General features: G+C 52.4%; 1 protein-coding gene across 4 annotated transcripts in view; it reads right to left on the reverse strand.

Moving 5' to 3' along the window:
- Positions 1 to 21,929, reverse strand: part of SCMH1 (Scm polycomb group protein homolog 1) — a 66,256-nt gene that overhangs the window by 25,759 nt on the left and 18,568 nt on the right. For all 4 annotated transcript variants that reach the window (XM_050326170.1, XM_050326169.1, XM_050326167.1 and 1 more), the window contains exons 4-8: positions 20,237 to 20,305; positions 14,555 to 14,625; positions 13,219 to 13,453; positions 11,165 to 11,253; positions 9,908 to 10,151 (exon numbers count right to left, since the gene is read on the reverse strand). In XM_050326170.1, coding sequence (XP_050182127.1) covers positions 9,908 to 10,151; positions 11,165 to 11,253; positions 13,219 to 13,453; positions 14,555 to 14,625; positions 20,237 to 20,305 — 708 coding nt within the window. The remainder of the gene's footprint in view (positions 1 to 9,907; positions 10,152 to 11,164; positions 11,254 to 13,218; positions 13,454 to 14,554; positions 14,626 to 20,236; positions 20,306 to 21,929) is intronic.

Raw genomic sequence — 21,929 nt, forward strand, 5'->3', positions numbered from 1 at the left:
AAGCTTTTAGAAAAGCTCCAGAGCCATGGGATAAGAGGAGAGGTTTCTACAGGGGCAAATCAGGGATTAGAAGAGGTAAGGGTTAAGAATCATTCTTGTGTGGGGAACACAGGGATGCACACCAGGATCTGCATTGCTCATCCATGAGCGACCCAGAGAGGGGATGAGGGAGGTGAGAAAGCTTTCCAGTGATTCCAGGGGCAGACAGGACTGTGGCAGCCCGTGAGCAGAGACTGAGTTTCAGGGCAGGAACACAGCAGGTGACCATCACAGTGATAAATGGAAAGCAGTGAGTGTGGAGAAACCCACTGCTCCCTTCAGCTGGGCTTGGAGCTGCCTCCTGCCCCTTCAGCACAGAGAACTTGGGCTGCAACTTCCACTGCACAAGAACATCAGCTCAAAGCACAGGAGTGGCCAGGGAGAGCCAGAAAGAAGGAGTCCCCTTTGGAAAAATGAGAGATCAGGACATTGGATGTCACCAGTAGAAACCAACTGAATAGAAATCCTCATTTTACTGGTTACAAATCAAGCAAAAAGCCCCCAAACCTGCAGCAGATCCCTGGAGTCCCATTTCCACAGAATTCCAGCCTTTCTGGGGACATTTCAGCCAGGGCTCAGCTCTGCCTTGCCAAGACCCCTCTAGTCTGCCCTTCACTGGTCCTGTTAAAACTCTTTGGTCACATTAAACATTTCTGAGAGTTCCTTCGTGCTGCTTTGGCTCTTCTGCTTAGGACACAAATTGCAACATCTTTTAATGGTTTTAACCAGTTTCCAGCATCATTTCAGAGGCAGTAACTCCTATTGTTACTTAGCAGTAACTGATGCTTTTTAGAGTATAAACATCCGTGTGTAGATACTCCTCGGGGAGGGGGAGAGTGCTTTGAAACTGGGCACAAGAAGGGTGGCAGGATGGGCCACACAATAGACTTATCCCCAAAATGCCCCCGGGGTCAGCACCGGCCTGTTCTGCTGAAGGCAAAACAAACAGAGAGAAGGGACTGGCTCCTGATCACAGACACACAGGGACAGCCTGTGAAGAGTAAGGGTGCCCAAACCGTTGTCCTCAGCAAAAGCCATTGTCAGTTTTGTGCTGAGCACACAGATTTCCTCAGTCCCAAACCCAGGTCTTCATTTCTCCCCATACAGGAAAGAAATGAACTGCTTTGTACCCCCTGGGCAGCATTAGGAAAGGAATGGGGAAACTGAGGCACACACCTTTTCTGTAAAACCCTGCAAAGGCTGGTGCTTGGACAGGGAAAACAGTCTCATGTCCTGCCACTGGAGCAGCCAAGCACGTTCTCCCCCAACAGCAGCTCAAAGCCCCTCATCTCTCAGCACATTTCCTGTGGAACACCTGCACAACCAGCCACAAACGTCTCACTCCACCAGTGACACATCTGGAGCTTGGAGCAGCAGCACATTCCTGCTCCTTCAAGCCCTCTTTTCCCTGCCATCCCCTCTTTCAGCTCCCAGAAGGCAAAGGAGCAGGAAGGTCATCCTGGGAATGAACCTGGCACGGGGGAAGGGTGGCAGTTCTGGAGAGCAGGGCTGGCTCGAGGGACTCAGTGTGCACATCTGCACTGCCCAGGAAGCCCTCAGCAGAATTACAGCCCAGACTGCAGCAGGGCTGTTATTTATTCTGTGCAGAGCATCCTCATCCCCACAGAGAAATACTCACCTGTGTGTGCCAGTGTCCAGCAATCTCTGCAGCCACAAGCTGGTGGCCTTGGCTCACACCCTTTGTGCCAGCACTCACACCATTGAACTCTCAGTCCAGTTCTCCAGGGCCTGTCAGATGTTCCTGTTCAGGTGCAGATGAGCACAGGGGCCACCAGTTCCCCCAGCCTGTCTGAGCATGGCTCCTCCTGCCAGCCCAGCTCCCAGGAGCTGCACAGACCCTACTACAGAACGTGGTTCAAGTGCAGAGGGAGGTAAACGTCAGATTTGTCTACAATCATCCTCTTCAAATCCAAAATCAGCAGTTTTCCTCCTGTCCCCACCCCATCACCTCTTATTCCAAATAAACTGGCTGCAACACAACCTGGGTTCCTGCTTGCTGTGATCTCCCTCTATCAGTCTCATCTCCTCCACTGCAAAAATAAAGCTCTTATAACAGTGTGTTGTTTTAATCAGCTGTGAAAGCAGCTTTGGAATTAAAACAGAAATTCTGAACTACAGAAAGCGGATGAGAACTGAGCTGGGCAGCTCCAGCCTGAGAAACCCATCAGCAGAGTTGAAACTCAAGCCCCTGAGCGAGGGGATGCACCAGTGAGTGAAAGAAAAGATAGAGGGGCAAAATCAGGGAGCTCCAAGAAAAATGACAATGCTGATATTTATTGACAAAGTCAGAGCAGAACCAATTAAAAATCTGAAGCTCAGTACCCAAACTTAATTTGATTATCCCCAAACCAGGCTGAGACCATCTCCTGCATGGCAGTGCCTGTGGGCACGTGGTGGGTACCCAGCGAGCCCTCAGCCTGGGCAGCACATCCAAGCCCACCTGAGCCACTCCTGAACCAGGACAGAGCAGATTTACACCCCGTGGAAGTTTGCATGGTGTTAACTGCTGTTTGAATCCAGTCAGCTCACGGACACATTTCAGTGACAGATGTGCCATGAGACCACCCCAGCCACACTGACTGACACGTCCTCTGCCCCTGGGAGGTAACTGCCACTGGATTTCCAAAACCCCCTGCTGGGAATGGTTCTGTACTTTCCCCATATTCAGGCTATTCAGGGCTGTTCCTGGGGTTTCTGCTTCTTCTGATCTCCTCTGAAGCTCTTTTTTTAGCCTTGGCTTCCGGGTTAAATATTAGCAGAACACCTTCACCTCAGCAGTGCACAAAGAATGAGGAGACTGCCAGGTGGGTGCGGTTTGTTCACCTCCTGTTCTTTTTAAAGCTGCTCAGAAGTTATAAAAATACCAAAGATCAAGAGAAGAGCACGACAAGCAGCAAAAGGTCTGGTATTTGTAACAAGTGGGGCTGTGTGTTCAGGATGAAGTTCCCAGATTCCATAAAAATGCACACCGTGGCAACACGGACCATTCACCAAAGCCAGGGGCAGAGCTGGGCTCACCAGCATTTACTTCCCCTCTCCAAAAAAGAAGGAAAAAAACCCCCAAAAATGAAGAAACCCCCCAGCAGGTCATGAAAAGATGATGTAATGTTCCTGTTCCCATGGAGTCACTGTCAAAAGTCCCACCACAATGGGGCTGTTTCTCCTATACACATATGACCAAAATATACTTTAGGATACAACACATGAGGAAAAGTCAAACTAGGAGGGAAGTCTAGACACTGATACCAAGGACAGGCAGAGAAAAGGAGGAAACTCTGCCTTTCCCAGGTCAGTTCCTCTTCTCAGGAGGCTCTTGCCAGCCCCGAGACATCCCACAGTATAACCTCAGGTATCTGACACACCACACTCATGGTTCCCAGAGCCACAGGCACTGTCAACATTCCAAGAGGGTGGCAGGAACACCACATCCTCCTGCAGTGCTGGGGTCTCTTATCCAAGCCCCTAGACCTCCAAACCCAATGCATATTCCAGGACACACATCCAAACCAAGCCAGGATCACTGCTAAGAGCCTCTTCTCTGTGCTCCAAACAGCTCAAGACATTTCTTCCAGCAGCCCTCTCAAAGGCAGCCCTGCCCAGGTACCATGGCTGCTCGTGCCTTAGACTCAGAGATAAAACACCATCAACTCCTGTGTGTACCCTCCTCCTGCTGCCAGCTCTACCTGTGTGGCCCCAAAACCAGCCACCCAACGCAAAGAACGTCACCCAGTTTGATGTGTGAGCTCCAAATCCCAGCTCAGTCCTGAAGTGACAGTAATGAGTATTTTTCCATCTCCTCCAAGCAGGATGAGCTCACCTGAGTGCTACCCTGCCAGCTACTCCTGACGAGGCTCCTCCACCCACCACTATGTTCTTACCCCTAAGAAGGAAGAGAAACCAAGCAACGTCCAAAATAAAGTCATAAAATACACATTACCTTCACCCCTGGGCAGGAAATCTAGCAACTGATCATCCTCTTCCTTTGAGGACAACAAGCAGTCAACCAACAAATCACACAGTGAGAGGTGAAGAACTTCACAGGTCTTCTGTCCAGGGCCAGCATCTCGTAGTCCCTGGAGTCCCTGCTCCTGGCACACTCCAGCCCCCCGGCAGCAGGCTGAGTAATGCACAGCTGGTGAGGCCAGGGAGAATGGGAGCTCCACTTCAGCCCATCCCCATGGTAACTATCTAAACCCATTAACTTTTGCTTGCTCTGCAAGCAGAGGGAAATGCTCAGGAGCAGCCAAGCCCAGGGACAGGGAGCAGGGTGCTGACAGCCCACAGCACACCCACACAGGCAGTGCCTGCTGCTGACCAGTGTCCCCAGTGCCCTCAGCACAGCTCCCACCAGCCCTGGCACAGCAGCAGAGGACCTGCTCTGTATTAGCTCTGCCCTGCCCTGCTGGGCTCAGGGTGTCTCTGCCAGCTGGGCTGGTGCCAAGGCAGCAACTCCACTCCAAATTCCAGTGCTGGAGCTGCTTCCAGCTCTGCCCTCTCAGCCTTAACGCTTTCACTGCTGCCCCTCTCCCACAGCCAGCACGGAGCCACCCCTCTCTCTGTCACAGAGCATCCACCAGGCTGGAATTGGGAGCAGCAACATGGGAGCACACATGAGGGACACTGCTACAGCGGAAGAGGGGGGTGTGTGTGGGCAAGGTCTTTTCATAGGTATGGACTGAATCTGGATTTCTCAGGACCTAGAAAACGAGCTGCTTCTCAAGAGTCCAGGGAAGAATGTCCCTGCCACAGCATGTCCCTGCCACAGCATGTCCCAGCAGCAGCACTGCTGGGGTCTTGCACACAGCCACTGGTACTCGGCTGTAAGAGCATCCTGCAAATCCTCATACTTTTTGAAACAAATCCCATCTAACTTCCTGATACTGTGGCAGAAACCCCAGAAAAATGCATGTGTTTCTTCAAAACTTAAAGCTGGTGTTTAAATATGAACCCTACCTGCTTTCCTGTGCAAAGACCCAGATCTTGCAGAAATCCTCACAGTCACAGGTCACAGTGAGCCCCAACCCCGCCTGCCCAGGCCCTTCTCCCAGCCCTGTGCAGAGACAGAGCCTCCAGAGCACCATCTCCCCAGGGGAAGGGCTCAGAGCTGGAAGCTGCCTCACAGAGGTACCTGAGAAGACCCTGCTTTGGTTTCTCTTCCCCCAGGTGCTCACAACTCTCCATCCCACAAACCACTTCAGAAAGGAGAAAAACTTCTCACGGATCCTCTTCCAGTGTGTGCTTCCTTGACTACAAAGAACTGAACTTTCCTCTGGCCTGTGATGGGCTGTGAACTCCCCACTTCCCATGAATTACAGAGGCAGGCACATTTCTCTACAAGACCATGCCTTGGCTGAGGGGGATTTCCATCATCCCACCTCCCAGCTGAGGGCAGGTGGCCCTGGAAACTACAATCATTAACCAGCCTCTTATCTCTTCCTTCTTTCTTCTCACTGATTTTTATCACAGTTATTTCCCTCTCTGTTTCCCTGAAGCTCAGCAGCAGCACCTCCATTTCTGTGTGCCTCTCTCTCTCTCTCTCTCTCTCCTTCTCCCCAGCCATGATTTAAAGTAACTAAACAACAATCCTTATTCTTTAGGTCAATCCTAACTATTGATTTTCTGTAGTGCTCGTGATGGAGAGGGACTCTCCAAAGCAGCTTCCCCAGTCCATGCTCCACTTATGGCAGTGACCTGAGAGCAGGATTGTTTCTGTCCTGTTTAAGAGCCCACAGATTCCTCAAGGACCAGGAAGGTTAAAAAAAGTAAAATGCATGCAAAAGTTTTTCAAAAGCACTGGGTCTGGCTGGGCTGAGTTAATGCTCTGCACCAACAGCTGGGGGCTGCTGTGCCAGGGTTCCAACACACCAGGGCTCAGCTCTGCTGGGCCAGGCCTGCACAGAGCCAAGCCCTGCTCTGGGCAGTGCTGGGCTGGGGGGCACAGGGAGCTGGGAGGGGGCACAGCTGGGACCCCACTGCTCACGGGATATCCCAGCCCAGAGGGCCCCACACTCAGCATGTAAAGCTGGGGAAAGGAGGAGGAAGGGGGATGGAAGGATGGTGTTTGTTGTCCCCAGTCACTGTCCTGGGGGTGCTGAGCCCCTGCCTGCAGTGGGGAGCAGTGACTGAGAGCCTGCTTGGCCCTGCACCCACAGCTTTTGTTTCCCCTGGTAAACTGTCTGTATCTCAGCCCACCAGTTCTCACCCCCTTACCCTTCTGATTCTCCCCCATCCCCCTGGGGGGGTGAGTGGTTGGGGGGGCTCAGCTGCCCCCCAGGACAATCCACCACACCTGACACACACATTTGCCTCCTTCAATCTCTGCTTTCCTCTCAAATCACTCTCCCACCAAACACTGCTGCAGTGCACAGACTCGTGCACTCTTCATGTGCACCACAGCATCTAAACCTTGAAACTCTGAGCTTGAGGAGCATCAGCCACCTCCTGCCTGTACCTGCTGTGATGGCAGCTGGGTCACTGTGTGAAAGCACACAGACCTGGCAAGGGTGGGTAACTCCTTCCCCACCCAACACACCTTCAGGGCCTTCTGCTGACAAAAATCCATGTTTTTAGTAATGTGCACACAGTGCATTTTGGCCTTGCTTTTGTGTGGTGCAACATCTAAAGACGGGGAAACATCATTCTCTGTTTTGCCCTAATTCTAAAACTCTACAACAGAAAGCCCAAACCCTTTGCAGGAAGTCTGAAGGGGTTCAGTGCCCCATGCAACCTTAATTCAGCTGCTTTATGTCTTTGTGCTGTGATAAATATTTCTCAGCCAGTATTTCTCTAGGATGAGTGCCTGACTCAGTAAGAATGACCATGCAAACAGCTCTTTCAGAAACAGTAAAAAAAAATGCTGAGCAGCTCCTGAGCAAGGCAAGTGCAGCAGCTGCCACTGCCCAGCCTGCCCTCTGAGCAGAGCTCCCAGTCCCCAAATGCAGCTTAACACAGAGTCCACCTCACCTTGTGTTCCTAAAAGCCCAGATGCATGTTTAAGGGTAAAAAAGCATGTGTGTGAGAGGCATGAAAAGCCAGGTAAGGTGCTGTACACCACGTATGAGGAGTGGAGTGGGGATTCCTGGCCAGTGGACAATCCCAGGGCGCCCTGCTGGTGTGGGTGGGATGCTGGAGGAAGTTTGCTGCACTCCCACAGAGCTGCCCCTCCTTTTGGGATGGCCACTGGGACCTGCCTGCCCCCGTGGAGAAGCTGAGGATGCACAGGATGAGCTGTCCCACATTCCACCTGGCTCTGCAGCCCAGCAGAGCTGACCTCCAACCCCGGCCCGAGGCTGACACGGGGACGTGCCCAGGACCCACGGTGTGAGGAGGCACCCCCAGAGCTGCATCTCCCCTGGCTCACGTGCTGGTTTGGAACCCCCAGCTCCAAGGGGTGCTGCATCCAGACAGGACAGGCTCTCCCAGCAGGCTGCTGCACAGCCAGCAGGTAGCAGTGGAATGACCAAGCTGGCATTCAGGCTGCTCTTCCTCGCCACCTGACCTCCCTTTCCTCCCCTCACACACACTGGAGTGCCCTCAGGAGAGCACCCCTCAGCATGGCTGGCCAGCCCCAGCTCCACCAGTACCCTGCCCAGCCACCCCAGCTAAGCAGACACTGGTGGGAGTGGGAGGCCCTGGAGCTGGAGAGAGGCTGTGCCTGGGAGAAGCCCTGCACTCCTCCACCTCCACTGGCAACCAGCAGCAGAGACAGATTAGAGTTGAATGAAGTTACCAGCAGTAAATAAACAAGCCAGCCCTCTTTGAAGTTCTGCTTCCCTTGAACATGAGCTCATCCCACGAGGCCTCTTTTTGCTCAGCCCCAGGAAGTCACCAGTCTCCATGGAGTTAACTCTTCCCAGGATTTCTCAACTTCCACGAGACCTCACACAGTCAGTTCAGTGTGTGAGCAGAGACTGGTATAACCATGACTGATCCCCTGCACGTCTCTCCAGGTCTCCCTGATTTCAGAGGAATTCCCACCAGGAAAGGGGAACTGCCTGGCTCCACTGCATGGTCCTCCAGGCTGGCACAGGAAGGTTTACTGGAGCAGCACTCTCAGGTCTGGGAGGAGCATGCTCAACCCTCCTCCACAGCAGGGCTGAGGAGTGAGGAAACAAGGGAGGAATTTCATTAAAGGAGAGAAAGTTCCCAGAAATCCTTTCTTTTGGTTTAATCCCACAGAGTGGAAGTCGGAAAGTCTTGGGCAGGAAAGGGAGGCAACAGCCACAGAGGGGGAAGTAAAATACCACAAAGACAAGGCTGATCTCAACTCCATGGCATTTTTGCATGGCTCATGTAACCCCTGCCAACGCCTGCTCTTGTCTCAGGAGTTCAAAAAAAGGGGAAAGAGAGCAGAAATCTGCCTGAGAGTGAGGGCTGCCTCTTCCTGAGAGTGGGGAGCCAGGACTTTCGGAGGCCACTGTTCACGTACGTGCAGAGTCGCTGCCGATGGAGCTGATGTGAAAGGGAGAACCTGTCCCTGCCACTGCCAAGGGGGAAGCACGTGCTTCCAAGGAGGCCTCCAAGTTACCCCACCATGGGATGCTGGTTCTGGATGATTAACTGGGCTCTGCTCACTCACAGCTTCAGCCCTGGCATGGGGAGGCTGGGCAGGAAGAGAGCTTCCTGTGCCAGTGGCCACGGGACAGATGGATGTTCCCACTTCTACCAGGAAGGTGTGCTTCTGAAACCCTTCACCCCCAGTCTACTGCCAGGAAAGCTCCCACCAGCACAAATGTCTTTAGCCACTTGTGCAGTACCTGAGAAGCACCTTGGAGATGCCAGGTGAGGGCCCCTGACTCCAGGGCACTGTTGGAGGGGTGAGGAACCGGCTGGGAGGGCTCCAGTGCTCTGCAGAGCCCTCAGGGCAGCAGCAGGCAGGACATAGACAACAGCAGGAAGAGAGGGAGAGGCTGGGAACACCAAGGCAAAACGCAGAAATAGGAAATAAACAGGAATCATCCCACCCAAGGGGAGCCTCTGCTTGGCCTGCACACAGGACAAGAGAGATGAGCCCAGGCAATCCACTGACACCAGCCTGGCAGCACAGAGCACAGCCCTGGGACACGCCAGGGGACACAGAGCAGCACCAGCTGACCCTGGGTTTTCCAGAGGAACAGTCTCATCAGAGAAATGCCTTTCCTCAGCAATCCTTCAGCTCTGGTAGCGAGGCTGCTCCCCTGCCCCTCATTTCAGTGACAGGCACACGCAGGGCTCACCAGCCAGCAAACACCAGACGGATGTGCTCTGTGACAGCTCCCCCTGGGCCTGACACAACTGCAATGTGAGCAAGCCAGAGACACATCTGAGAGTCCACACAGCCACTGCTCAGGCCTTGGCAAGGCAGCAAGGCCCCCAGTCCCGCTCCTACCCCACAGTCACTGTGAGCAAGGCAGGTACATCTGCTCCACACCTGCTCTTCCCACGTTCACAGCACAAGGCAGAGCAAGGAAACTGCCCCAAGTACAAACAGGCACATTCCTGCAACCCCACAGTTCTCATTATTCCAGTGCCCCTGAAAAAATCTCCACAGGAATATGTGATTCAAAGGCGCAGGAAAGACTCCAAGGAAATTCCTGGAGCAGAGCAAACCTCAGCAGTGTCTGTACAGCACCATCCCTCCCCAGAGCCATCATCCTGCCCATCTTTACGGATAGCTGCTCCTCAGCACCTCCAGTCAGGCTGTTCCAGTGCCGTGGGTGTGATCACACGTGGCTTTACCATGCATGAAGCAACACAAGAAAGCCAGACCGGGCACCCAGGTGTCCTTGCTGCCAGTCTCTGCCTGCTGTGCTGCGTTTAGAGAGCTGAGTGGAGGAGGAAGACAGCTAAGCAACAACGTGGGCCTTACCTTTTGTACCAGGGGGCTGCAGATTATCTCCAGTCAGCGAGCACCAGCCTACGGGAAAGATGTCCCGGGAATCATATCGGCACCAGTAATCGAAGGCACCTCTCCAGCCATCAAATGTTATGAGGACCTCAGAACCTCTCACCTCCCCAATGGTGGCCGGGCAGATGAAGTGAGGGTTCTTCCTGTCCACTGCCTCCAGCTTCATACCTGTCTTGAAGAAGTTTTGGGATGGAGATGGTGGTTCCTACAAGGAGAAGTAGAATATGTGCTCAAAGGGGACATGCCAGTGCTTCCCCAGAACAGGGCTGTGCCCTCATCAGCAAACTCACCTCCACTGAACAGAGTTAGTGGGCTGGATTTGAAGCCCAACAGGTGTGGGGTTCACTCCACAACACTCTGGCTGAGCTACACAGCCCCATGTCCTTAACCCAGAGGCAACAAATCCACTGCAGATTGCTCTGCCCTCAGCTGGCTGCTGGACCAGACCCAGGATGTGCCACATGAACACTGTGCCCTACAACAGCTCTGTCATGCACCACAGGCAGAAAACAGAGCTACAAAGAAAGAGCCTCCAGAGGATACCCTCACCTTCCTATCTCAGAGCTGGAGAACTTGAGATATGACAGTGTCTCTCCATCATTCTACCCCCACCTTCAGCTTTGCGAGACGCGTGAGAGACCCACCATCCACCCTTATCTGGGGCTTGCTCCTGAGATCCACCGAAGCCTCACCCAACCATCCCATCCCATCCCATCCCATCCCATCCCATCCCATCCCATCCCATCCCATCCCATCCCATCCCATCCCATCCCATCCCATCCCATCCCATCCCACATGTCTCTGGCCGGCTTCTCTCTCTGACTGCACTAAGGGTGTGAGAACACAACCTATGAACTCATGCAGTTGCCTCACGGCAGTATCTGCTCTACTTGCAAGCTCTGGCACATTAAAAAGTTCCAGAGAGGTGCTGACTTCCCCACCCTGCATGCCCCACTTCGAGCAGCACCCGCAGCCCTGGTGAAAAGCAATCTCACATCTCAAGCCCGGACACCGAAGCCCAGGCTGGTCGTTTAGCACAGCTCTGGCTGCATCCTGACACTGCTACAACACAGCTGGAGAGGGCACAAGGCACCAAGGCAGGGCTGAGCAATGCCACTGCCCTGGCATCAGCACATCTCTCATGAGACACCAGCTCGAAGCTGGGTGCTCTGCAGCGAGGTGGCCATGCCAGAAGGATCTGCACAAACGGTAAAATACCTTGTGAAAAATCCGGACAGGAGCCATCTCTGCTCCATTCAGAGTCTTCAGGAGGAACATGGGCCAGGAGGAGGCATTCAGCCGGAAGCCTGAGGAGAAGGAAGCAGAGAGGGAGACTTTGAGGCTGTAGGGGCCACTGGCTCCGGCAGTACATGCCTGCTCTGCTGGGAGCTCACACAACTGTGACTCCACACCACCCTCCTCCTCATGCTGCAGTCACGTTTGACCTTTTCCAGATACTCTGAATGCAAAGCACTGTGTTGTTGAAAAGAAACATCTGGAAACAGCTGTCTGACTGCAATGTTCACTTATCATAACAAAAGCCTGCCCATGGACCATCCAGGCAGAGCAGTTTGTGCCAGTGCTGGCAGCTCCAGGGATCCTGCCAAGGGGAGACATGAATCAGCAAGTGCACACTCAGCCTATGGAATTTCTTCCTCAATAGGGAATCACACCTTCTGGGTGGCCTCCTCCACCTTTACTGTGAGCTGCAGGCAAGCTAAGGTGAAGAAATAGAGACTGTGACTTGGCTGGGAAACAGATTTAACCCTTACAGCGAAGGATGGCAAGTTTTGGCTCAGCACCTTCTGTGAATAAAGTAGAGAAACAGCAAGAAGGGGCTTATGGGAAGAAAAAAACCCACAGCTTCACAAGCTCTGAGTCTGTGGCACTGAGAACAACTGCACAACTGACAAGAGGTTCTGGATATCACAAAGCTGCTTCTCTGCTAAATGTGCATCTTCCTGCACAGGCAATTTCTGCTGCTTAGCTGTGTTTGGTGTGTGTTTGTGGGGTCCTGAATGTAACCCTGGGACTGGGCCTGGACAGAGAACAGCCCATGACAAGCAACGTGTCAAAGCTTTGCCAGGGTTGCAAGGCTCAGCACAGCCCCTCTGCAGATGGAGCTCCCAGACCTGTCCCAGAGCTCATCCCTCACCTCCAGCACAGCCAGGAGTGAGTTTTATCTGCAGCTCCTTAAACTTGATGCCATCTGCTGGCAAATGCCAGGCAAGGTATAGGAGGAACCCACAGCTGGGAGAGGTACCCACAGGCTCTGGGCAGGGCACCAGAGCTGGAACCTGCACCAGGGACCGAGATTTCTAAGAGATGGGCAGCAGCAGGCATGAAAATAACAGAGAAAATGGCAGCTTTAGTGTTAATAAAATCACAAAATGGTTTGGGTTGGAAGGGACCTTAAAGCTCATCTCATTCCACCCCCTGCCACAGGCAGGGCCATCTTCCACTAGACCAGGTTGCTCCAAGCCCCGTCCAACCTGTCCTCAAAAGTATTATTTGGGGATGTGCTAATTGAGAGAGATTTATGAAGACACTAAAACTAATGGGCAGCAGAATGCAAAAGCAGGTTAATCTTACTGATTATCAGGAAAGAATCAGCAAATCAGCTCAGCATATGGCTAGTGTCAAAAAAGAAGGAAAGAGTTGTGTGTTTATCTGAAGACAAGACTGGAAGAACTGTTGGACTGTCCAGTCTATTTATAAAGTTGTAGCCAAGAAAAATTAAATAAATAAGCGGGAACTACTGCAAGTGCCCCTTCACATGAGACAGGACGTAAATCACTGGGAACCTTTTCACACATTATGTTTCCTGCCCAGGCAACTTGCTGTTGAGTCACTGGACAGTTTGGGCTGGAAGGGACTTCAAAAGATCATCAAGTTCCACCCCCCTGCCATGGATAGAGACAACTTCCACTACCCAGGTTGCTCCAAGCCCTGGCCTTGGACACTTCCAGGGATGGGGCAGCCACAGCTTCTCTGGGCAACAATCCTGAGCTTGAGCTGCAATGAGGGCAAGCAGCTCACCTTGGTGCAGAGACCTCTTTCATCTACACTCTAAAGCATTTCCCCATCCACATCACAGTGTCCACATGGAAATACAGACCTGGTCTGGGAAACATCTGGTTCTGTATCTTGTCTATATCCCAGTGCAGGCAGGGCAGGCCACAGGCCCCTGTCCCAAGCACAGACCTATAGAAACCCCTAAGTTTTGCCCATAATCAGCAAAGCCCTCGCTGGACAGCTGAACTGCAGCTCACCCAGGGGAGGCTGCAGCATGCCTCCATTCTTCTCACAGTTCCCAATGGGCTGGATCTCAGCAGAGTCCACCAGGCGCCAGAAGTCGTTCTTGTTGTCGCTGCCGTCGAGGCGCAGGCGCAGCCGTGCACCCGTCAGCCCCACCACGGTGGCGATGCACGTGGACGTGGTGTTCCGGGGGTCCTGGGCCTCCAGCTTCATGCTGATCTTGAACTCGTTGGCAGGGGGAGTGTATGACTGCAAGGAGAGGAACAGGGTCAGAGCCAGGACTGCCAACACACGCACCAGCTCAGGCACAAAGCTCACGCACGGGGCCCACTCGGGACTGACGGCGTCCTCTGGGCACAGCGCAGGGACAGGCACCACGGAAAGGTCAGTGAGCCCTGGCAGCTCTGTGACACACAGCACTCTCCTTCCATACTGCACCATCTCAGCAACTACACTGAGCCTGTTCTCTTGGAATCATGGAGTCACTGAGGTTGGAAAAGACCCCTAAGACCATGGAGTCCAACCATTCCCACAGCACTGCCAAGTCCACCACTAACCCACGTCCCCAGGCACCAACATCTACACATCTCCGAACTGCTCTGGGGATGGCGACTCCACCACTGCCCTGGACAGCCTGATCCATGGCCTGACCACCCTTTCAGTGAAGAAATTTCCCTGATACCCAACCTAAACCTCCACTGGCACAACCTGAGGCCGTTTCCTCTTGTCCTGTCCCTTGTTCCCTGGAAGCAGAGCCTGACCCCCACATAGCCCCACCGTCCTGTTATAGGGAGCGAGAAGGTCCCCGCTGAGGTTCCTTTTCTCCAGGCTGAGCCCCCCAACTCCCTCAGCTGTTCCTTGTGCTCCAGACCCTTCCCTGGACATGGATCAGCCCCTCAATGTCTTTCTTATAGTGAGGGGCCCAAAACTGAACCCAGAATTTGAGGTGTAGCCCTACCAGTGCCCAGCAGTTCATCCTGCAAACCCCGTACTCAGCATGACCACCTCTCTGCTCAATGCCTGCTGCCCAGGGGGCTGCTATTCCATTCACAAAGATGGGTGAATTCTGCAGAGAATCTCCTTACTGGGCAGGATCCACTAAAAGCTTGATCCCAGCCTACTCAGGACCCTTCCCCAAGGGCCTCTGCTCGGCAGAGTAAAGGCACACTCATGTTCCCCTAGTGCACATCTGAGAGTAAAATCTCCTCTGCTACTCTAAATGTATCTTTTTAATCTTTGCTTCAGCACACTTGGATTTCTGTTAAGTATTTTCCTTGCCAAACCAGGGGCCTATCCCAGGCACAGAATTCGGGGGTCTCCAGTGGACCTTTCTCATTTCCCCCTTCTTACCTGCTTGAAGCAATGGGCAGGAGCTGGGATGGCACATGTCTCTTTCAGGTATTTCTCCCAGGTGAAGTGACCTGAGAAGTGAAAAGAAAAGGAATCAAACAGGAACTGATGAGCAGATTTCTCAGAAGAAGAGCTGGCTGGACTCCTGACGCCAGCAGTTCTGCACTTCTCACAGAGGAGGTGCTCACAGGCAACATGTTTTCATCAGGAACCTCTGATGTTTGTGAGCACAGAAGATTTACAACTGCAACTGACAGGCAGAACAAAGCCTGGCGCTGCCTTCGGCATCTTCCTGCTCTGTGCTGCTGAGAAGGGGCTGCACAGAGCCAGGGGAACAACCTACAGCTTAATGGAAAACACCCAGCACAGATGGGAATCTGCAGGGTCTTCCAGACAACTGTCCCTTAAAAACCATTCATTAAACACATCACTCAGTCGGGGGCTTATGAACAGTCACCATGGGCTATGAACAGCCCAACCTGGGGGCTGGAATAAGATGATCTGTAAGGCACCTTCCAACCCAAGCCATTCTGTGATTCCATGATTCTAAATCAACAGGGACCTGCTCTGTGGTGACTACACGGTCCCCCCGGTCCAGCACACACCGCCCACCCAGCAGCTCAGAGCAGGGATCAGCCCAGCAGTCAGTGCACAGGTCAGCAAACAACTCCCTGAAGTGGCCAGAGAGTCCACAGCACGGGTAGGATTGGAGCAGGGATCCTCCAAACAGGGATTTACTGAGCTCAGCACCTTGCACCCAACGAAGACCCCTTCCACTGAGTGCAGCACGTTTCCCCCTGCCTGCCCCTTCCACACACACACAGCACGAAGGGTGACAGCAACGTGCCACCCAGGGAAACCTGTTATTAAATGAGGAATTAAAAGCTCCTGTGATCTGAGCAAATCACGACTTTTGCCATTTAAACTGAGCAGCTGGGAGAGGATCCTTCCAGGATGTCATTCACTTGCATTCATCCCAAGGGCTCCCAGGAGACCTTGCTGTTTTCAAGGCAATTCAAGAGCACTGGTGGCAGCACAATTACAGTCAGCTACCACTTCCCCGAGTCACGGCAAGTTTTTAATCAGCCTATTTTCAAAACAAAAGCTACATTAAGAGCCACTTCAGCTACTGCAGCACACACCACACCTCTGAAAATTCAGGCAGTAAGGTCAGCACACATTGCTTCAGAGCTGCCTTGTGTGCACAGAGGAGCCTTCATCATCTATGAGCTCCAAATAAATACAAGGAATGCTGCTTTCTTGCCACCTCCCATGCAGATGACTAGCACACTGTTAAATATAGGGAAAATAAACAGAAAAAATACAGTTTCATTGCCACACTGGCTGAATATTGCTGTTTACAGACTGACAGCAGCTCTCCATGCCCCAGAGTACTCTGTTCCATCCACCGGCACATATTTTCCTTTCAGCCACAGCCTCACATTGGGTGAATGAAGAAATTCAGTGAGTTACTGCAATGATGTTCTCATAAAACCAAAAATCTTTTTGTTTAATTGAAGATACAATTTTACATTCAATTATGTCAATGAAACTCTTTGCATGAATAATGTGGAGTAAACACCCAAGCAAAGCAAAGCCAGGTACTCCCCACCTGAAAATGCCTTATTCATCCCACCCCTTAACTCTGGTTGCTGATCTGGGCTCATCTCGGGCCAGGGCAGTCCTTCAGAGGTCCTGGAGCACAGGGGATGCCCAGGTGACTGCACCAGGCCCTGATCCAGCAGCTTGAGCAGGATCAGCTGTGCTTGACAATTTTATTTAAAAAACCACCAAACCTCCCCTCTCCTCAGCTGGTTTCAATCCATTTTAATCTTTCCACTTTTCACTCCCTCCACACCAAGCAAGGCCCTCCCGCTTCCCACAGCAGCTCACCCCACAGGTGATCCACTCTGCACCATCCCAGCGGGAGCAGTGAACTCCTGAGACAGTTGTGGGCCCCCAAAAATAGTGTTTGGACATGGAACTTATTTGAGATTAATTCTAGAGCCCATTGGGACTCAACCACCATATGAAGACACACAACACTAGAACTGCAAGTTCTTTACGACCTGAGGGAATGGCTGGAGCTGTGTCAGGGCAGGCTCAGGGTGGATCTCAGGGAAAGGTTCTTCCCCCACAGGCTGGTTGGGCACTGAACAGGCTCCCCAGGGCAGTGGGCACAGCTCCAAGGCTGCCAGAGCTGCAGGAGGCTTTGGACAATGCTCTGAGGAACAAGGTGGGATTGCTGGGGTGTCTGTGGAGGGCAGGAGTTGGACTGGATGATCTTTGTGTGTCCCTTCCAGCTCAGGATGTTCTGTGGTTCTCTGAGTCTTACGACTCGTGGTTCTGGTGATTTATTTTGCACAGAAAAACAAGAGCAGCAGAAAGACTTCTAAGAAAAGACAGAGCTGATACAGAAGCATTCAGCCTTCCCTCCCTCCCTCTCTGTTCACTACTGGCCATTCCCCTGCACAGATGGTACAACCAGCACAGGTAGAGCCTGTGCTTCTTTTTCAGGATTACTCTCAAACCAGGATAAAACTGCAACTGGAGGCTGTCATCACTCCCTTAGCATGAGAGGAGATCCTGCACAGAATGTAGGGAATGGGTTTAAATGAATTCAGTAATAGTATCCAGCTCACAATACAATATTTTCAAGAAGGAATTTCAAAGTACACTTAAACTTAATCAAATGCAATCAGCAGGAAGAATCAGACGAAAATGGCATAACACTGAAGTTGGGGGTTTTTTACAACAAAGGGTTGACTGCCAATAAAACAGAAAAAGCAGGATGCACTGAGGGTTTGTTAATGGGGAAGCAGAACACAAGCCCTGAGCTCTGTCCTTGAGGAAGGGCATGTGGTTGAAAAGGGACACATCACACCCGACCCTTTCAACCTCAGCTCCCCTGGGCTGTACCCAAATCCTGCTCACCACACTGATCCCCACTCACTCTCCACACCCAGCTCCAGACAGGTCTCCCCTGGAGCCAGCACAGCAGCCGGAACACCTCAGCTGCCTGTGCTGCTGATGCCACTCTGCAGGCTCGCTGGGGACGGAGGTTGGAAGGCAAGAGGGAAAAATATCTTACCCAGCTTTCTCCTTAGCACTGACCAACTGTCTTGCATTTTATATTCTTATCCATATTAATAAATTGGATGCCTTACTGCAGAGGGACAGGACATTTTAGCATGCAAGATGTTTGTTTCTGATCTGGCCTGGACATGTAACCCTGGTTCCTGAGTGCTGGTCAAAAAACAGTGAGGGCTTTTCCCCACTTGCCAGTGAATCACTTTGCTTCCTGAAAAAACATCAGCCAGTCCTTTTTACTGGTGATGGAGCAGGAGTGTCCAAGGGCAGAGCTGACTGTAGGGATTGAAATCCTCTCCAGCCCCCAAAAGCAAAGGAGAATGCTTGCTCCAGTGCTGCTGCTTCCAGTACCATATGCAAACTGTCCTACCAGCTCTAAAATCACCCTCTATTTCACCTGGTCTCTGCCTGCTCTTTCATGTTCCCTCCCCTGCCTTGCAGAGCACACCACTGGAAGGATCCCCATTGGGAAGGACTGTCCCTCCAGGTAACACACAGAGAATCATATCATAAAATTGTTTGGATTGAAAGGAACCTTAAAGCTCATTTCATTCCACCCACTAGCCCAGGTTGCTCCAAGCCCCATCCAACCTGGCCTTGGACACTTGCAGGGATCCAGGGGCAGCCACAGCTTCTCTGGGCAACCTGTGCCAGGGCCTCCCCACCCTCACAGGGAAGAATTTCACCCTAATATCATCTAACCCTGTCCCCTAGCAGTGGGAAGTCATTCCCCTTTGTCCTGGCACAACAGGCCCTTGCCCAAAGTCCCTCTCCAGCACATCAGATCTTTTTCACAGGAAAAAAGGGGAGAAAAACACTTCATGAGAAACATCCCGTTTTTGCAGTAACATCTGTGAGCCAAAGTAAAGCCAAGGACTGTGAACCTGTGTGACTCCCTGGGACTCAGCCCTGGAAATGCCACCGGGCTGACGGTCTGTCACTTGTGCTTGCCTTGGGAAAGCTCCCTGCCGTGTGCTCATGCCAAAGGGAGGTATTACTTGCAGGCAGAGAGTCAGATTTGGGCTCTGATGTCTTAACCTTCAAATATATTTACTCCAAACAAAACACTCTGCACACTCAAGGGGTCAAACTCCAGTAGTTGTGAACAATGCAGCTCTGCACCCTCATGTTTGGATTCTCTTCATGTTGCATTTAACGTTGAACCTTTGCCCAGAATTTAAATGAAGATGGAGTTTCTGTTTATATCTGTAACTGAAGTCTGGTTTGGGCTCCATTAGCATTTTGGCTCCCGAGGGGTCATCAATCCAACTGAAACAATACATGTGCGTTTCAGGTCACAGCTGTGAAGGAGAACGTGCCCTACCCAGATCAAGGCATCCCATTAAAGTCTGCAGCCCATATGTGTGGCTGCTAAGGAGCAGCAAGGCAGCACATGAAAGCAGCACAGTATGAAAACGAGCAGAGCATCGTCTGGGCTCGCAGACCCAGTGACGGTGGCTGTCCCTGACGTCTGAATGCGGCTCCTGGGGGTCAGCTCTGCCACTGGCTCTGCACAGTTCCTGCCTGTCCCACCGTTCCCATTCCCAGGCACTCTGCCCAGCCATCAGTCTGGCTGCACATGCTCCACTAGGAACAGCTACAGCCCAGAACAGGAGCCCCATCACTCCCTGTCCTGCTCAGCAAAACATGCGAGTCAAAACTAAGAGGTTTCAACCTCCAGGACTGTCTGGTCTGCTCTGCTCCTCCTCAGAGGTGTCCCACTTCATTGTTAGCTTTGAACAGAAATCCTTCCAGCCATGCCAGAAAGATGCTGCAGGTTCACCTCCTCTACAGAATCACAGAATCATAGACTGGTTTGAGTTGAAAGGACCTCATCTTGTTCCACCGCCTGCCATTGGCAGGGACACCTTCCACTAGCCCAGATTTTTCCAAGCCCCTTCCAACCTGGCCTTGGACACTTCCAAGGATCCAGGGGCAGCCAGAGCTTCTCTGGGCAACCTGTGCCAGGGCCTCCCCACCCTCACAGCCAAGAGTTTCTCCCCAGTGTTCCATCTAACCCTGTCCCCTGGCAGTGGGAAGCCATTGCCCCTCGTCCTGTCACTCCAGGCTCTTGTCCAAAGTCCCTCTCCAGCTCTCTTGGAGCCCCTTTAGGCCCTGGAAAGGGCTCCAAGTTCTCCCTGGAGCCTTCTCTTCTCCAGGCCCCAACTCTAACAGGATGTACCCCCGAATTCGGGGTAGTGATGAGTTTCTTGCAGGGAGGTGATCCCTGACCCTCGTTGCTGCACCACATGCCTGTGGAGCAGCCGTGTGCACCCCAGCCCACCTGCAGCCTTCCCTTGCAGGCCACAGCCCTGGCATGCAGTGGGTGCAGGGCTTGGTGTGCTGGGTCACCATGAGTGCTGCCATGCACAGAAAGCTCCATTTCAGGTCAGTGTGGCCACTGAGAAACAGCCCATCCTCTGCATCTGCAGATGGTGCAGGACGTGGAGCGGAGGGAAACTGCAGTGGAGCCCCCAACACCCCAAAAGCTGAGTATATCCAGCCCATGTGAGCTGGGGGAGAGAGAGCAGGGGGAAGGAAGAAGCAGGGAGGGAGAAGGGGAGGAGGAAGTGGGGAAGGGAGCTCACTTACCTTGGTACTGGGAGGGAGACTCTGACGGGCGGCTGTGCTTGTGCTTCTTACCATCTTTCCAGTCTATGGCTGAGACAAGAAATAGAGCATTTGTGTGAGGGAAAGGAGCCAGCTAATGCACCCTTCAACTCTGCCTGCTTTACAGGCACTTGAGAAGAGCAGAGCTCCCTGCCCTGCCCCCAGGTGACTGTGGATGATTTGCCCCCATCTCTGGGGGGTGCTCCCTTCCTCCCCACAGCTCATGCAGATACCTGACACGAGGTACCTGCATTTGCACCCCAGTCCCTGCCCAGTCCCCACCAGCCACTGCTCTCCCCCAGTGATCAGCAATAACACAAAGAGCAGCAAACTGCTAGAGCTCATTTTAGCTACGAGAACAAGAGCTCGAGAGGAACAAACACAACAGCCACTAGAAACGGCTCATGTGGATCTTGGGCACCGAGAAGTGGAGCCTGAATCTCTCCTTGGGTATCAGCTCCTGGTGATTTCACACACACAGCCTTAGCCCTCTCTGGAGATGGGGAGAGGACCTCCCTGCAAATCTGCACAACTGCCCTTTCCACACACAACACGGGGTTTCCATGTGTCCTGTGCAGCTCAGAGGAGGGCACAGCAAAGCAGCACCAGCTCTGGAGAGCAGCTCGTCTGAGCTGCCTTTGCTCATGACAGCTTTGGGCCTCAGAGTTCCAAAAAAATTAAAATTCCCAAGACAGCTCTGGAAAGGGATAGAGCAAGGAGCAGGGAATGCTCATCCCTGCCTCCAACAGCCTCCATCCCAACGGAGGGATGCCAGATCAGCATCCCTTAAATGAACATGAGGGGCATATGGAGTGTGGCCACAGCAACACGGACCAGACAAAGACCCTCCTTGGAGAGACATAAATGAATGAAAAGGATTGAAGGACACCCTTCCTACAAATGCATTACCATGAAGGACAGTCTTCTGCCATGTCCCTAAGAAAGCAAGAATAAAGGACATAAAGTATTTAAGTCAGAAGCCAAGAGCCCCCTGAGCGGGTAAGGCTCCCTTCCGTGCTGCAGGACAGCTCTAACAGCATCTGTGCACTCAAAGGAGCCTCTCACCACACTCTGCAGGCGAAGGTACATTTTGTTCTTAACCTTTAACATGCAAAAATCCTCATTAAGCATGATACAAAAGCAGCAGAGAGGGAGAGAAACACAACAATTTCTGCAGACAAATAAAGAAACAGTGAAAGTTCAATGCATTATTAAAAAAGCAGGTAAGTAGGACAGAAACCCATGTGTGCATGATGCAGGTGTTGCCTCTGCAACCTGTGTCACAGCACTGGCAGCACAGGTCACACAGCCAGGCTGGCTGGAGGCACCAGGCTCCATGAGCACAGAGAACAAGCTGTGTGTGAGGCTAAATCCAGCCAGCCCAGTCCACAGCCACACTGCTGACTAATCAACCTGCCTCCTTTATTGCCAAGCCCTGCAGCTGCCTCGCAGCAGGGTCTCCCCATTCCCTGCTTTCCTTCATTTATTTTCACTTCATTAAAGGACAAGCAGCGTTAGGAAGAGGCTAATGCTGCTGTAAGATGAACCACCACAGAAGCAAAGGAGACACTTGAAAAACATAAAGGGAGGAGAGAAATCGAGCACAGAAACCTCCTGCAATAAAGCTTGGGAGTGAGGAGCAGATGTGAACAAAGGGCTGCCGAGGATGCTCTGT

The sequence above is a fragment of the Myiozetetes cayanensis genome, unplaced genomic scaffold (genome assembly GCF_022539395.1).
Source record: "Myiozetetes cayanensis isolate MyiCay16 unplaced genomic scaffold, myiCay2020 scf31, whole genome shotgun sequence".
In the NCBI taxonomy this organism is placed as follows: Eukaryota; Metazoa; Chordata; class Aves; order Passeriformes; family Tyrannidae; genus Myiozetetes; species Myiozetetes cayanensis.